Source organism: Acipenser ruthenus, chromosome 51, assembly GCF_902713425.1.
Source record: "Acipenser ruthenus chromosome 51, fAciRut3.2 maternal haplotype, whole genome shotgun sequence".
Classification (NCBI taxonomy): Eukaryota; Metazoa; Chordata; class Actinopteri; order Acipenseriformes; family Acipenseridae; genus Acipenser; species Acipenser ruthenus.
The window spans coordinates 3,810,058-3,827,388 of NC_081239.1; the positions used below are offsets into that span (position 1 = coordinate 3,810,058).

General features: G+C 47.0%; 1 protein-coding gene across 1 annotated transcript; it reads right to left on the bottom strand.

Annotated features, from left to right (window-relative positions):
- Positions 1-1,476: 1,476 nt before the first annotated feature.
- LOC117972069 (Fc receptor-like protein 2) lies at positions 1,477-16,731 on the bottom strand. The gene is made up of 5 exons (XM_059015710.1): positions 16,722-16,731; positions 13,684-13,719; positions 10,822-11,115; positions 9,676-9,951; positions 1,477-1,661 (listed from the first exon to the last, which is right to left on the bottom strand). Exons 1-5 carry the CDS (start codon positions 16,729-16,731, stop codon positions 1,477-1,479), a joined length of 801 nt encoding a protein of 266 aa, XP_058871693.1.
- Between the last annotated feature and the right edge of the window lie 600 nt (positions 16,732-17,331).

A 17,331-nucleotide genomic window follows, 5' to 3' on the forward strand; every position in this document is an offset into this window, starting at 1 on the left:
GTTACAAGCTGTCAAATTGCAACCAAAAAGTCCAAGTTTAAATGCTCCAATGCATCCAGTAGGTGGCACCAAAACGCTGTTCAACTTTTACATTGTACAGCTTAGACTGTATTCTGTTGGTTTGTATTGGTTGATAATGTACATTCATCCATCTTTAAGAAGTTCAGTAAAAAGGGGGACCTGGATACAGAATCACTGATATTTTTGTGATGCAATGCTGAAATGATATATTTTTACCACAATATAAAGCATGCTTGTATTGCTTCTGTTTAAAAACACGTTTTTTAATTCTTAGTTTAAACTGCTGCATAATAAAGTGAATGGACACAAATGTGTGTGTTGAGTTTTTAAGCTACACTAATTTGATCAACGCATTTTGCTTTTTAAATGAACCTTCAATGTAACTTCTAAGTTATCTTCCTCTTTCTTAAGCCTTTGTAAATCACCCAGTTCATTGCTCTGTGTGTCTCCATGCCTAGTATGACGAGTAAGTGACCAGGGTCTATACCAACACTATGTACACAATACCTTCTCAAGTTTTACTCCCAAAGCAGTAAAAACGATTGTTTCAAAATCCAGCAGTTTATATGAAGGCTTGGTGGTCCAGTGGTTTAAGAAAGGGGCTTGATACCAGGAGGTTCCTGGTTCAAATCTCTGCTCAGCCACTAAGTCACTGTGTGTGACCCTGAGCAAGTCACTTAACCTTCTTGTGCTCCATCCTTCGGATGAGACGTAAAACAAACAAGGTCCTATTGGAAGTGACTCTGCAGCAGCAGTTGTTGATGTATAGTTCACCCCCTAGTTTTTGTAAGGCACTTTGGATAAAAGTGTCCCACAGTAAAGTGTAATGAAGCATTGTAAATCACAATGCAATCATGGTAAAGCATAGGGAGATATGGTAAAGCACAGTGAAGCATTGTACAGCACAATGAGGTATAGTAAAGCATAGTTAAAAATAGAGTAAACTCGCCCTTATAAAAGTTCCCCATAGTAAAAGCATATCAAAGTGTAATAAAGCACAGAGAAAGCATAATAAACAGAGGGTGGAAATAGAATGAATTCTAGAATGGTTCTAGTTTCCGAGTTGTTTTTAATCTCATGGGTTCTAGGTTACTGGGATTTTTGTTCTGGGTTCAAGTGGTCCTGTAATATTTGTTAGTGTATTTAAGTTCTAGGTTTTTGTGCTCTATTGTTCTGGACACATGATAATTTTTATATAGAGTGATTCTATTTTTTTCCATCTGTATTAACATTCTGTGGTTCTAGAGTGGACCTAGGTTCCCTGTTCTAGACTGTTCTGGACACATGCTCATTTTTATATAATGTGGTACTCATTTATTTTAGTGTAAAAAGCTGGTTTACACTTCGATCATAGCGACTCATTTCAGAGCGCAGGTTCGATTCTCTCTCCCTACCAGAGCGCCACACTACAATGGTTGTAGAGACATTGCTCTCTCGTTTTTGTTTTAGTGTCTCTCAGGCGACCCTGTAGGCCTGCATGTATGAGTACTCCTTGTGGCTGGACCAGGACACACAGATGAGCAGCGCGGCCGTCATGAACTGCACCCCTCCCCGCGACCCCCCATCCAGCAGCTCCACCCGGCTGTGCAGCAGCTGCACTCCAGCCATGAAGCACCCGACCGCCCCCAGCGTGCACAGCCCTGTGGGGAATCACAAAAACAAAAACCCTCTGAGTGACGTACACTGATCTGTCAAAAACTGTGCCAGACTACATGGAGTCGTATGGGGACCCTCATTATAGCAAATATTTAGTTTTATTTAAATAAATAAAATGGCATCATGCTTTTTCTTAAGCTAATTGGAGCTAAACAAAGTAGCAGACAGACAGCGAGCTACAGTGCCTTGCGAAAGTATTCGGCCCCCTTGAACTTTGCGACCTTTTGCCACATTTCAGGCTTCAAACATAAAGATATGAAACTGTAATTTTTTGTGAAGAATCAACAACAAGTGGGACACAATCATGAAGTGGAACGAAATTTATTGGATATTTCAAACTTTTTTAACAAATAAAAAACTGAAAAATTGGGCGTGCAAAATTATTCAGCCCCTTTACTTTCAGTGCAGCAAACTCTCTCCAGAAGTTCAGTGAGGATCTCTGAATGATCCAATGTTGACCTAAATGACTAATGATGATAAATAGAATCCACCTGTGTGTAATCAAGTCTCCGTATAAATGCACCTGCACTGTGATAGTCTCAGAGGTCCGTTTAAAGTGCAGAGAGCATCATGAAGAACAAGGAACACACCAGGCAGGTCCGAGATACTGTTGTGGAGAAGTTTAAAGCCGGATTTGGATACAAAAAGATTTCCCAAGCTTTAAACATCCCAAGGAGCACTGTGCAAGCGATAATATTGAAATGGAAGGAGTATCAGACCACTGCAAATCTACCAAGACCTGGCCGTCCCTCTAAACTTTCAGCTCATACAAGGAGAAGACTGATCAGAGATGCAGCCAAGAGGCCCATGATCACTCTGGATGAACTGCAGAGATCTACAGCTGAGGTGGGAGACTCTGTCCATAGGACAACAATCAGTCGTATACTGCACAAATCTGGCCTTTATGGAAGAGTGGCAAGAAGAAAGCCATTTCTTAAAGATATCCATAAAAAGTGTCATTTACAGTTTGCCACAAGCCACCTGGGAGACACACCAAATATGTGGAAGAAGGTGCTCTGGTCAGATGAAACCAAAATCAAACTTTTTGGCAATAATGGAAAACGTTATGTTTGGCGTAAAAGCAACACAGCTCATCACCCTGAACACACCATCCCCACTGTCAAACATGGTGGTGGCAGCATCATGGTTTGGGCCTGCTTTTCTTCAGCAGGGACAGGGAAGATGGTTAAAATTGATGGGAAGATGGATGGAGCCAAATACAGGACCATTCTGGAAGAAAACCTGATGGAGTCTGCAAAAGACCTGAGACTGGGACGGAGATTTGTCTTCCAACAAGACAATGATCCAAAACATAAAGCAAAATCTACAATGGAATGGTTCACAAATAAACATATCCAGGTGTTAGAATGGCCAAGTCAAAGTCCAGACCTGAATCCAATCGAGAATCTGTGGAAAGAACTGAAAACTGCTGTTCACAAATGCTCTCCATCCAACCTCACTGAGCTCGAGCTGTTTTGCAAGGAGGAATGGGCAAAAATTTCAGTCTCTCGATGTGCAAAACTGATAGAGACATACCCCAAGCGACTTACAGCTGTAATCGCAGCAAAAGGTACAAAGTATTAACTTAAGGGGGCTGAATAATTTTGCACGCCCAATTTTTCAGTTTTTTATTTGTTAAAAAAGTTTGAAATATCCAATAAATTTCGTTCCACTTCATGATTGTGTCCCACTTGTTGTTGATTCTTCACAAAAAATTACAGTTTCATATCTTTATGTTTGAAGCCTGAAATGTGGCAAAAGGTCGCAAAGTTCAAGGCGGCCGAATACTTTCGCAAGGCACTGTAAATCACTAGCCTCTCATTCCTGCCTTACACCTTCCTCTGGAGGCCTGGGTTCCAATCTGGGGGCTGAGTGGCACAGACAATCAAACCGCTGGCGATCATTAAATATACCTGTTTGTATATGCATGCATATATAGGGATTCTACACCCCTAGAATCCGATCCTCTCCGTATCTTCTGCTCAATAATGTTATACCGAGTTTCATGACAATTGGATAAGCAGTTCTCCAAATATGTGAAAACAAACGAGACAGACAGACAGACAGACACACACAGCCGTACCCCAGAATCTGATATTATCAATGTCTTCTGCTCAATAATGTTGATTCCGAGTTTCATGACAGACACCCCCTAATATCCCCAGAATCTGATATTATCAATGTCTTCTGCTCAATAATGTTGATTCCGAGTTTCATGACAGACACCCCCTAATATCCCTAAAATCTGATATTATCAATGTCTTCTGCTCAATAACATTGATTTCGAGTTCTGTACCAATCAGATAAGTGTTTCTCTAGATATCTGTGAAAGTCTAAGTGTTTACATGCAGATGGACCAATAGACTCACTTATTCTTCATTCATGAACCATCTGGTGATCTGCAATGAGCTGTGTTGCTTTCTGGTCTTGTATCACGATACAAACGATACAGACCTATTATAATACGATGACTTGTGTAAAGAAAGCATCGCGATTCATCGACACGTGATGAATTGATACACCCTACCCAGAGCTCCATATACCTCATTCTATCAGCAGCAGACCTCCGGTCAGTTACAATTCTACTTACAACTACAATTACAGCACCATTGTTTGCTCAAATTACAATTACAATTGCAATGCTACTCAATTACAATTACAGTTACAACGATGCTGCAGTAACTGCAGATAGAATTACACTAGAAAGTCACATAAAGAGCTACCCACACACATGAACATGTTCAGTGTTTACCCAGCAGTGATCACAAATACACAGACATGCTGTATAAACAGTGACCCACACTTTACCATGTTCACTGTGTTTACACTACCCAGCAGTGATCACAAATACACAGACATGCTGTATAAACAGTGACCCACACTTTACCATGTTCACTGTGTTTACCCAGCAGTGATCACAAATACACAGACATGCTGTATAAACAGTGACCCACACTTTACCATGTTCACTGTGTTTACTCTACCCAGCAGTGATCACAAATACACAGACATGCTGTATAAACAGTGACCCACACTTTACCATGTTCACTGTGTTTACTCTACCCAGCAGTGATCACAAATACACAGACATGCTGTATAAACAGTGATCACTGCTGGGTAGAGTAAACACAGTGAACATGGTAAAGTGTGGGTCACTGTTTATACTGTTTGATTAGGTTTGGAAAAGTGTGTGACTGAATTGGAATTGATCAATTACCAATTTTTTAACCAATGTTTTCTAGTAAAAAAATGACCTGCGTTTCAATTCGAGTGTAGTATAGTGATGCGTGTATTAGAATCGCAAACAGAAGATGGGACTGTCCGAGTACACAAACAGCCACGTGTCTGACTGGCAGTTGAAGGGTTCTGTAGTTATCCTGCGGAGCAGACGCTCTCCTCCTCGAGGTAAATAAAGCAAGCTTTCACTCAGCGCCCGTCTGTACAGCTGTGACTGTGGCGCTCTAGACTCGAAATGGAGCTGCTGCGTTGAGGCTCCCGGGGCACGCCCCCAGCCAATCAGGACCTCCTGGGGTACGCCCCCCGCCAATCAGGACCTCCCGATCAGCTCAGCTCCGGGCAAGACTTCCTGTTTACCATAGCAGTAGCGTTTTGTTATGAGGTTCAGTTATTCAAAGCAAGAGTCCCTTCTTTAAATCTTCGACATACTTCTTCTTCTTCTTCTTATTCTTTGGCACACTACTCCTTACACCGTTTAAGCTAGAAACGCCGTTCAAACTTTAATTTTCTCAATCTTTTTATAAACAACTGAAATTTTGACCGCTTTCCCAACAAGCTAGGCAAGAAGTTAGAGGGTATGACATCTTCATCTACTTCTCTGCTATTCAAATATGAAATCAAAACAGAAAAAAACTTTTACCAATTAAGAGGTACACCTGTTTTAGTAACTACACCAACTACGTTTTCTGTGAACTTTTAGAAATAACTGCCGTTTTGACCACTTTCCCAACAAGTTAGACAAATACTTAGAGGAAATGAAATCTTCCTCTACTTCTCAGCTATTCAAATATGAAATCAAAACAGGAATGGCGTCTACCAATCAAGACGTACAGCTGTTTTAGTAACTGCATCAACTTCTTTCAGTAGGCTACTTCCCACTGTTGAATTAACTGTCATAGAACTCTGAGCAATTTCAAATTATAGCACATTCCAAGCATGAGACAATTAGTAAACAATGTGACTTTTGACACAAATCAGCTACTTTGACACTTTCCCAATAAAGCAAGCCCCACAACTTGACTTGTAAAGTTACCATCTAGTTATTATTTGTTTATTTAGCAGACACCTTTATCCAAGGCAACTTACAGAGACTAGGGTGTGTGAACTATGCATCAGCTGCAGAGTCACTTACAACAACGTCTCACCCGAAAGACGGAGCACAAGGGGGTTAAGTGACTTGCTCAGGGTCACATAATGAGTCAGTGGCTGAGGTGGGATTTGAACCTGGGATCTCTTGGTTATAGGCCTGTTTCTTTAACCACTGGACCACACAGCCTCCTAATCAGACCCCCATATTTTTGTACTTGACAAGCATTATTAGTTCACAAAAAGGGTGAAAAACACGTGCGAGTAATCGCAACTGGAAATGAGAAGCAGCATTGAATTGGTCCAGTCAGGGCCGGCCAGCACCAACCCGGCCCACAGTGGAAACCAGGTAATAGTGCTGCACATGGAGCAGGTGCACAGCAGCAAGGACAGGCATGATAGTGCTGCACATGGAGCAGGTGCACAGCAGCAAGGACAGGCATGATAGTGCTGCACATGGAGCAGGTACACAGCAGCAAGGACAGACGTGACAGTGCTGCACATGGAGCAGGTGCACAGCAGCAAGGACAGGCATGATAGTGCTGCACATGGAGCAGGTGCACAGCAGCAAGGACAGGCATGACAGTGCTTCACATGGAGCAGGTGCACAGCAGCAAGGACAGGCATGATAGTGCTGCACATGGAGCAGGTACACAGCAGCAAGGACAGGCATGATAGTGCTGCACATGGAGCAGGTACACAGCAGCAAGGACAGGCATGATAGTGCTGCACATGGATCCGACATGCTGGTTCAGCTGATCCAAGACATCAGAGTGGATCAGCAATGGCAAAACAAAGGGGTTGTTTGTTAAATAATCGATGTGTTTATTTCCACAATGACTGTGGGGTCTCCCCCTGCAATGCACTGTATTTGTATTTTTTATTGTTCGTTCTTGTTATTATTAGTGATGATATTGTTACACATTACTTTTTACTTTTTCTGGGTTAAATGCCCAGACTCAGCCAGTCTCTTGTCTGTATTGTCACTTTACCTTAGGAGGTGCAGCTCCCCCTAGTGGGCACATAAAGAACACAATCAATTTTATACAGGGTGTTGGATTACAGAGCTACTGTCAAATCTAATACTGTACATAAACAAAGGTTTCATTTATTTAATACAACACTCTCAATGATTAGGAAACATATTATGTAATTAACCATTAATTTCTATAACCATTATTGTTTGTTACCTCAAACCCCAATACTTTGAGTTCAAATACATGCTGAAGGTGTATCATTAATAATGATATAAAACAACAGTGTAGTAAAGCAGTTTATTGATTACAGAATAGTTTACAAATACAGAAATAGTTCAGTAATGAACTTCAGTTAAAAAATGCAATCAATCAAATAAATCAAAGAATTAAATCAATCAATAAGTAATCAACCATTACAAAATCCTCCAGTCTATGGTAATGCAGCACTATTCCAGTTCCACTCCAGTCTCTGGTAATGCAGCGCTATTCCAGTTCCACTCCAGTCTCTGGTAATGCAGCGCTATTCCAGTTCCACTCCAGTCTATGGTAATGCAGCGCTATTCCAGTTCCACTCCAGTCTATGGTAATGCAGCGCTATTCCAGTTCCACTCCAGTCTATGGTAATGCAGCGCTATTCCAGTTCCACTCCAGTCTATGGTAATGCAGCACTATTCCAGTTCCACTCCAGTCTATGGTAATGCAGCACTATTCCAGTTCCACTCCAGTCTCTGGTAATGCAGCACTATTCCAGTTCCACTCCAGTCTATGGTAATGCAGCACTATTCCAGTTCCACTCCAGTCTATGGTAATGCAGCACTATTCCAGTTCCACTCCAGTCTCTGGTAATGCAGCACTATTCCAGTTCCACTCCAGTCTATGGTAATGCAGCACTATTCCAGTTCCACTCCAGTCTATGGTAATGCAGCACTATTCCAGTTCCACTCCAGTCTATGGTAATGCAGCACTATTCCAGTTCCACTCCAGTCTCTGGTAATGCAGCACTATTCCAGTTCCACTCCAGTCTATGGTAATGCAGCACTATTCCAGTTCCACTCCAGTCTATGGTAATGCAGCACTATTCCAGTTCCACTCCAGTCTCTGGTAATGCAGCACTATTCCAGTTCCACTCCAGTCTCTGGTAATGCAGCACTATTCCAGTTCCACTCCAGTCTCTGGTAATGCAGCGCTATTCCAGTTCCACTCCAGTCTATGGTAATGCAGCACTATTCCAGTTCCATTCCAGTCTATGGTAATGCAGCACTATTCCAGTTCCACTCCAGTGTGCTGCACACGGCTGGAGAGCTGTCCCCTCTGCTGACTGCTCCTGATCCTGATCTGAGGTTTTCCTGAGACAGATGTCAGAGACACACAAGGAGGGCTCAGAGTTTAACTGCAGCAATAACAGAAGCTTTAAAGGATGAAGACACTTCTAGGCTTCAGAGTAATCAAGTCCCATTGAAATCACAGAGTGCATTTCAGGGTAAGGAGCAGCTGTGTATCAACTGTAAAGACACTCTGTGGAGGCAGCAGCTTTCTGACATTACTGACAAAGGGTTATTATTAATACTCTAGATTGAAGAATCAAAGAATAAAGATTATGAGTCAAATATGTCAAAGCTTTAGATCTTGATCATCTGGAAAACAAAAAGCCAAATTAACCTCGTATAGCATCTTAGGACACAGGTCTAAGTGAAGGGTTCCGTTAGAGTTTGTAAGAGGGATTCTTAAAGAGCTAATCAGAAAGTTTCCATCTCCATTTTCAGTGCTGTAAAGGATGATGACAGGTAGAGATAGCGAGTGCTGCCCCCTGTCTGTACACATACTGGATAATACTGACTTACCTTGACTTACCACCAACGAGACACGGGGAACCTGGAAAAATATATACAGATTGTTCAGTTTCTTTCTTATAATTGTGTTAACAAAAATAAATACAAACTTGCAAAATGTGTATTTTGTAAATGAGCTGTGCATGTTTAATGATGAAATAATGATTCTTAATGAACGATCCCTAAGACTGGGCTGTGCTGTTTAAGAAGAAGCCTGCATGTGTGCTGTGACAGGCCAGGTGAAATGTGTGCACTGACTGGGAGTCTCACCTTGGATCCTGCAGTATTGAAGGAGCAGCAGAGTGAACACAATGAAATGAATCAAAGTGAAGCTCACTCTGTAGCCAATAGCAACAGCGCTGTGCCAGGACGCTGGGGGAAGGAAGGTACAGTATGAGTGTGTGCGAGTGACTTCCATACACCTTGACTGAGCTGATAGGGATTCAAGAACATTGCCCTGCTCGCACTCGCTCTATAGGAACAGCCTTCAGCCACTCTGTCACTCGAATGGCTGTCTGCTTTAACTGCATTTTATAAGATACTCAGTCAGGGAATCAATGTGTTTTCATTTGATTGATTGTCAAAAAGCAGAAAAGAATGATTGTTTAAAATGTAATCAAAGCCATGCATGTAGCTAAAACATTATTGGGAAATATACATCACTGAATTTGCAAGTTGTAAAAACAGTGTCTGTACTGTGCAGTATTTGTTACCAATCCATTGTGTTGTAATTGATGATAATTCAGTGGTCTGTTTATTCTGTTTCTTCAGGGAATGGGAATATAATGGGATCACAATGTGACCTATTTTACTGTGAGATCACTTTCAATCATCAAGGACAGTCATTTAGGACGGGTTTGTAATCTTACTTTGCAGTTCAATGTGTAGCTCCTGGCTGCTCTTCCTCACTCCCTGTGACTCCACAGCACACGTGTAGCTCCCAGTGTGGATCTTCTCAGTGCTGGCTATGCTGTACAGCGCAGAGTCAGTGCTGTTAGTCACAGGCTCCCCGTCTCTCACAATGGTGTAGTGGAGTTCAGGGCGGGGGGTTTTGTTCACTGCTGCCTCACAGGTCAGGTTAAGAGCCTCTCCCTCCTTCACTGTGGCTCCTGGAGATGCTGTCAGAGTCACCCTGGAGAACAGAGCTACGAAAAGATGACATGAAGACAGGTTAGTGATTGTGAAGCTGTCTGACCAAGATATTCAAACCAATCAGAAACAGCGTCTTCCATATAGTGGGATTCCCCCAGAGCCCCCTGCTCCTTAGAGAGACAGAGGCAGTGCTGGAGTATAGAGGCTCCTTAGAGAGACAGAGGCAGTGCTGGAGTATAGAGGCTCCTTAGAGAGACAGAGGCAGTGCTAGAGTATAGAGGCTCCTTATAGAGACAGAGGCAGTGCTGGAGTATAGAGGCTCCTTAGAGAGACAGAGACAGTGCTGGAGTATAGAGGCTCCTTAGAGAGACAGAGGCAGTGCTGGAGTATAGAGGCTCCTTATCATTTTGCCTGTAAAGGCAACACCAAGAACAAGCTATAAACAGGCCACTGAAACATCCTGCCGCCTCCCCTCCCTAGGTTCTAAACCCTTAGATATATCTGCATTGATAATCTGCAAGTCATTCAAACACAGATATGAAGCATAATGAGTTGAGTCCTCACTTACAACAGTGTTAGTCATGAGTTTAAGTCCCACTCTGAAATCATTAAATACTTTCTCGGTATTGAAACTTGAGCAATAAGATTATCATTTTTAAAATGGACATTTACTGTAAATAGATATGCTTTGTCACGGTGTTCTACATAACATCAGATATCGCTTTGATTGTAGCTATTGCGTGGTAGAGTAGGTGAGAAACTTAATAGACAGAGAGACATAGAGAGGAATAGAATTAGAAACTGAGAATTAGAGGAATGCTGGAGGATTGAGGCTCCCAAACACCTCTAGCAGAACCAAACAGCACCCCCTACTGCTGAGGGCAAAGCTTTAGTAAAAAGGAAGGAGATTCTGTATTACTCACCAGTTACATTTACCCAGATGGGATCGCTGTATTGTGAGTAAGATGTGTTCCTGCCCCGTCCAGCTCCACACCAGTACTCTCCACTGTGGGACAGAGCAGCAGCACTGATTGTGTATCCGGCTCCAGTTCCACTGCTGCTGTCAGGCTGGTACACTGGAGCTCCCTGCCTGTCTTTGTACCAGAGATATCTCCAGCCTCCAGAGCCCCCCTCAACCACACAGCTCAGGGTGACCGTGTCTCCTTCAAATATCTCTCCTGCAGGCTCCCGGGTCAGTGCAGGCTTTGGGCGTCCCTCTGAAATACAGAAGATGACAAATAAGGGCTCCTGTTTCCCTCAATTTGAGTGGCTTTGGGTAACACGATAACATAGTAAATATTTTTAACTTGTATTAAAAAAACAAATTACTACAAAATTTGAATAATTATAAAAAAATACATGAATCTACTGGAATTACTTTTAATGTACTTGTTATTAATAAAAAAGTAATTATAACAGCCATTACTAGGAAGTCTACAAAGTCGTCCATTCTTCAAGATGATATTCTACTAATGCCTTGTATCACTTCCTTTAACTGTCTTGAAGTATTACTGTTTCCAGTGCAGCTCCAATCAGTAACTGTTCTGTTCTGACACAAAGATAGTGTGAAAGATAAGAGGACAGAAATCCACAGGACTGAATGAATAGAATCATTTCCTATTAAAACAGCCCATATGAAATGATAATATTTATATTTCGGTCCTGGGTAATTCTGTACTCCTATCTTAGTAATAAAAGCATTTTAGAGTTAAGATACTTCCATCCCTCGGGCCTCTACAGTTAATTTCCATTACAGTTAATGTAACAGCAGCTCTGAGAGGACAGGACTATGGTCAACATTGCTGTCTGTGATGGGTCTGTATTGAGAGCACTGCTCTGTATTCAGCTGGGTTAATAAACTCAACAGACACTGCCAGTGTAGGATCACTGTGTTCATAAACTCACCAGACACAGTCAGTGTAACAGGATCACTGTGTTAATAAACTCACCAGACACAGTCAGTGTAACAGGATCGCTGTGTTAATAAACTCACCAGACACAGTCAGTGTAACAGGATCACTGTGTTAATAAACTCACCAGACACAGCCAGTGTAACAGGATCGCTGTGTTATAATAAACTCACCAGACATAGTCAGTGTAACAGGATCGCTGTGTTAATAAACTCACCAGACACAGTCAGTGTAACAGGATCACTGTGTTAATAAACTCACCAGACACAGTCAGTGTAACTGGATCACTGTGTTAATAAACTCACCAGACACAGTCAGTGTAACAGGATCGCTGTGTTAATAAACTCACCAGACACAGTCAGTGTAACAGGATCACTGTGTTAATAAACTCACCAGACACAGTCAGTGTAACAGGATCGCTGTGTTAATAGCTGTGAGTAGAGTGGCTGATCTCCTCTTTGTCCTCGACAGCAGTACTGGCCCTGGTCAGATACAGCAGCTGCAGTGATTGTGTAGCTGTCACCAGTTATACTGCGTCCAGCAGTCTGGAGCACTGGAGTGTCCTCACTGTCTTTGTACCAGAGATATTTCCAGCCAGCAGAACCCCCCTCAACCCCACACCTCAGAGTGACTGTCTCCCCAGTGAATATCTCTGGGAATGGAGGCTCCAGGGTGAGTGTAGTCTGGGGCAGCTCTGGAGAAACAGAGAAGGTGAAAGAATTAGGATCTCTATTGCAGAGAGAGAGAGAGAGAGAGAGAGAGAGAGAGAGAGAGAGAGAGAGAGAGAGAGAGAGAGAGAGAGAGATACTGTTAGTGTGCAGTATCAATGGAGTCACCAGCATATGACATTTCAACAGAGGGGTGAAATTACCAACACATATAAAAAATATAAATTGGTAGAAATGCTGATTATAGTCTGTAAATATATTAAATATTATCATATTTCAATTAATTGTAGCTGAACTGCAGTATCAATGCAGTTGCAATGGAGTCACCACCAGGGGCAGCACTGCATTCAGTACTCTGCGAGGGATTCATTTTTAAATATCTAATATGACAGACCACGGTCCATCCGGATTTCAATGTGCATTTCTGTCATTTCTGACTGAATTGGAGAACAAATGAATACTAACTTTTAACCCATCTTCTGATTACCTTTACTGGCATTATCACAGGTCCCTCTTTTATTGTGATGGGATGTTTGGCTCCTCCCCTTTTTTTTACATTAATGTGAATTCAACCACAACACATGAAGTACAGGAAGCAGCAGAAACATTATCTGTCGTGATGTCTTTGAAATATCTGCATGTTCCAAACTGAAGTCTAAGAGTCTAGAAACAATACAAGCTTTTCTACAAAAGAACATGAGAAAATCACTGCCTGTCTGGTCACTGGAAACCCTAACAATTGTTCTTACTCATTTAAACTGAGTTACATTCATTACTGTGTTGTTTCAAATTGATGTATTCATCAAGAAGCACTTATGTAGTTGAATTGGTCAGCAGTCAGCCAATGTAATATTCTTATTCAAAAGCGTTCCAGCAATACCACACACAGCCTCTAGGTGGAGCACAGTATGGCACTGTAATGGTGTTTGATGGAGTCATTCATTGTTTTATTTAACCAAGTTAAATTGTTATATTGGACAGAAGAAAAAGAAAGATGATTTCAGAAAAGTGTTTTTTATAGATGATCAGGAAGCAGGATGAGAATCTTTACCAGTCTCTCCACTTTGTGACTGCATTGCCACAGCCTATTTTCAACACACACACCTAACATGAAAAGTGTCATTTCTCAAACCAGCTTCATGCTTTTCAACCATGAATTGTAAATCCTGTTTTTAAACTGTGTTTACATTGTAAACTGTTCTCTTACCTTCATACTGTCTGGAGCAGCTCACTACAGTCAGTACTGAAAAACACAAGAGAGACAGTCAGGGACCAAAAAACCTTATGAAAACCTGAAGGTGCTGCTCGATACTAGAAATGTTCTATTTCCTGTTTGCAAAGTCGCTGGGTCCAGTACGCATGCTAGGGAGGTGCCAGTGACCTTTTGGGGAGCCGCTGGGTTTCTGCGCTTGGTAGCTGGAGCCCGTGTGCACGCTGAGGAGGTGCCAGGGACCATTTTGCGAGCCGCTCGGACCCCGCGCGCGGTCGCTGGGCTCTATGCACTTGTGAGGTGCCAGGGACCATTTGGAGAGCCACTGGGACCGCGAACGGGGTCGCTGGGCACCGTGCCCGCGCGCTGGGGAGGAGCCAGGGACCATTTTGCGAGCCGCTCGGACCGCGCACGGGGTCACTGGGCCCCGTGCGCGCTCTGGGGTTGTGCCAGGGACCTTTTGGCTCGCCGCTGGGACCCCGCAATTGGTTGCTGGGAACCGTGCCCACGCCGGGGATGAGCCAGGGACCATTCAGGTAGCCACTGGGACCCCACGCAAAGTCGCTGTCGCTGGGGCAGGTTTTGGGGATGTGCCAGGTACCATTTGGCGAGCCTCTTGGACCCGTGCGGGGTCACTGCACCCTCTGCGCGCGTGCTGGGGAGGGGCCAGGGACCATTTAGCGAGCTGCTGGGACCCCGCGCAGGGTCGCAGGGGCCCGTGAGCGCGCTGGTGAGGGGCAAGGGACCATTTGCCGAGCTGCTGGGACCCTGCGCAGGGTCGCTGGGTCCTGTGCGCGTGCTGGGGATGGGCAAGGGACCATTTGCGAGCCGCTGGGACCCCCCGCGTTGTTGCTGGGCCCTGTGCGTGCGCTGGATTGGAGCCAGGGACCATTTGGTGAGCCGTTGGGACCCCGCGAGAAATCACTGTGGTCTGTGCGCACGCTGGGGATGTGCCAGAGACCATTTGTAGAACCGCTGGGACCCCGTGATGGGTCACTGGGCCCCATGCGCGCGATGGGGAGGTGCCAGGATCCATTAGGCCAGCCTCTGGGACACTGCACGAGGTCACTGGGCCCAGTGCGTGTGCTTGGGAGGTACCAGGGACCATTTGGCGAGCCGCTCGGTCCTCACTCGGGGTCGCTGGGCCCCATGCACACGCTGGGGAGGTGCCAGGGACCATTTGGCGAGCCGCTGGGACCCTGCGTGGGGTCGCTGGGCCCCGTGCGCGCGCTGGGGATGTGCCAGGGACCATTTGTTCAGTCGCGGGGACACGTGCGGGGTAGCTGGGCCCTGTGCGCTGGCTGGTGATGGTCTAGGGAGCATTTAGTGAGCCGCTGGGACCCCGCTCGGTGTTGCTTTGGCCCCATGCGCGTGCTGGTAAGGTGCCAGGGACCATTCGGCGAGCTGCTGGGACCACGCGCAAAGTCGCTGGGTCCCGTGCGCATGCTAGGGAGGTGCCAGCGACCTTTTGGGGAGCCGCTGGGTTTCTGCGCTTGGTAGCTGGAGCCCGTGTGCACGCTGAGGAGGTGCCAGGGACCATTTTGCGAGCCGCTCGGACCCCGCGCGTGGTCGCTGTGCTCTATGCACTTGTGAGGTGCCAGGGACCATTTGGCGAGCCACTGGGACCCCGAACGGGGTCGCTGGGCACCGTGCCCGCGCGTTGGGGAGGAGCCAGGGACCATTTTGCGAGCCGCTCGGAACCCGCGCGGGGTCACTGGGCCCGTGCGCGCTCTGGGGATGTGCCAGGGACCTTTTGGCTCGCCGCTGGGACCCCGCGATTGGTTGCTGGGAACCGTGCCCACGCCGGGGATGAGCCAGGGACCATTCGGGTAGCCACTGGGACCCCACGCAAAGTCGATGTGGCTGGGGCAGGTGCTGGGGATGTGCCAGGTACCATTTGGCGAGCCTCTTGGACCCGTGCGGGGTCACTGCACCCTGTGCGCGCGCTGGGGAGGGGCCAGGGACCATTTAGCGAGCTGCTGGGACCCCGCGCAGGGTCGCAGGGGCCCGTGCGCGCGCTGGTGAGGTGCCAGGGACCATTTGCCGAGCTGCTGGAACCCTGCGCAGGGTCGCTGGGTCCTGTGCGAGTGCTGGGGAGGGGCAAGGGACCATTTGCGAGCCGCTGGGACCCCCCGCGTTGTTGCTGGGCCCTTTGCGTGCGCTGGATTGGAGCCAGGGACCATTTGGTGAGCCGTTGGGACCCCGCGAGAAATCACTGTGGTCTGTGCGCACGCTGGGTATGTGCCAGAGACCATTTGTAGAACCGCTGGGCCCCCGTGCGGGGTCGCTGGGCCCCATGCGCGCGATGGGGAGGTGCCAGGATCCATTAGGCCAGCCTCTGGGACACTGCACGAGGTCACTGGGTCCAGTGCGTGTGCTTGGGAGGTACCAGGGACCATTTGGCGAGCCGCTCGGTCCTCACTCGGGGTCGCTGGGCCCCATGCACACGCTGGGGAGGTGCCAGGGACCATTTGGCGAGACGCTGGGACCCTGCGTGGGGTCGCTGGGCCCCGTGCGCGCGCTGGGGATTTGCCAGGGTCCATTTGTTCAGTCGCGGGGACACGTGCGGGGTAGCTGGGCCCTGTGCGCTGGCTGGTGATGGTCTAGGGAGCATTTAGGGAGCCGCTGGGACCCCGCTCGGTGTTGCTTTGGCCCCATGCGCGTGCTGGTAAGGTGCCAGGGACCATTTGGCGAGCTGCTGGGTCCCCGCGCTGGGTCGCTGGGACCCGTGCGCGCGGTTGAGAGGTGTCAGGTACAATTTGGCGAGCCGCTGGGAACCTGCACGAGATCGCTGGGGCCCGTACACGTGCTGGGATGGTGCCAGGGACCATTTCACGAGCTGCTGGGACTCCGCATGGGGTCACTGGGCCCAATGCCTGCGTTGGGGAGGTGCCAGGGACAGTTTGGCGAGCCTCTGGGACCCTGCACGAGGTCGCTGGGGAATGTGTGATCTGTGGAGGGGGCAGGTACCATTTCACGAGCCGCTGGGACCCCGCTCGAAGTCGCTGGGGCCCGTCCGCGTGCTGGGGATGTACCAGATACCATTTTGGGAGCATCTGGGTCACTGCGCGAGGTCGCTGGACCTAATGCTCGCGCCTGAGAGGTGTCAGGTACCATTTGGCGAGCCGCTTGGAACCCTCGCCAAGTCGCTGGTGCCCGTGCCTGCACTGGGGATGTGCCAGAGACCATTTACGAGCCTCTGGGACACTGCGCGAGGTCACTGGGCCCAGTGCGTGTGCTTGGGAGGTACCAGGGACCATTTGGCGAGGCACTGGGACCACGCGCAAAGTCGCTGGGTCCCGTGCGCATGCTAGGGAGGTGCCAGCGACCTTTTGGGGAGCCGCTGGATTTCTGTGCTCGGTAGCTGGAGCCCGTGTGCACGCTGAGGAGGTGCCAGGGACCATTTTGTGAGCCGCAGGAACCCACGAGAAGTCGTTGGGGACAGTGCGCGTGCTGGGGAGTGCCAGGGACCATTTGTCGAGCCGCTCTGATCCCGCGTGGGTTCGCTGGGAACCGTGCCCGCGCCGGGGATGTGCCAGGGACCATTCGGCTTGCCGCTGGGATCCCACGCAAAGTCGCTGGGGCTGGGTCGGGTGCTGGGGATGTGCCAGGTACCATTTGGCGAGCCTGTGGGACCCCGCGCTG

Excerpts from the sequence above, each read along its gene's own strand:
- LOC117972069 (XM_059015710.1), bottom strand. Across the intron at positions 9,952-10,821 it reads CATCTGGGTAAATGTAACTG|CTCTGTTCTCCAGGGTGACT; the intron begins GTGAGTAATACA and ends ATCTTTTCGTAG. Across the intron at positions 1,662-9,675 it reads GCTACACATTGAACTGCAAA|GGCTGTGCACGCTGGGGGCG; the intron begins GTAAGATTACAA and ends GATTCCCCACAG.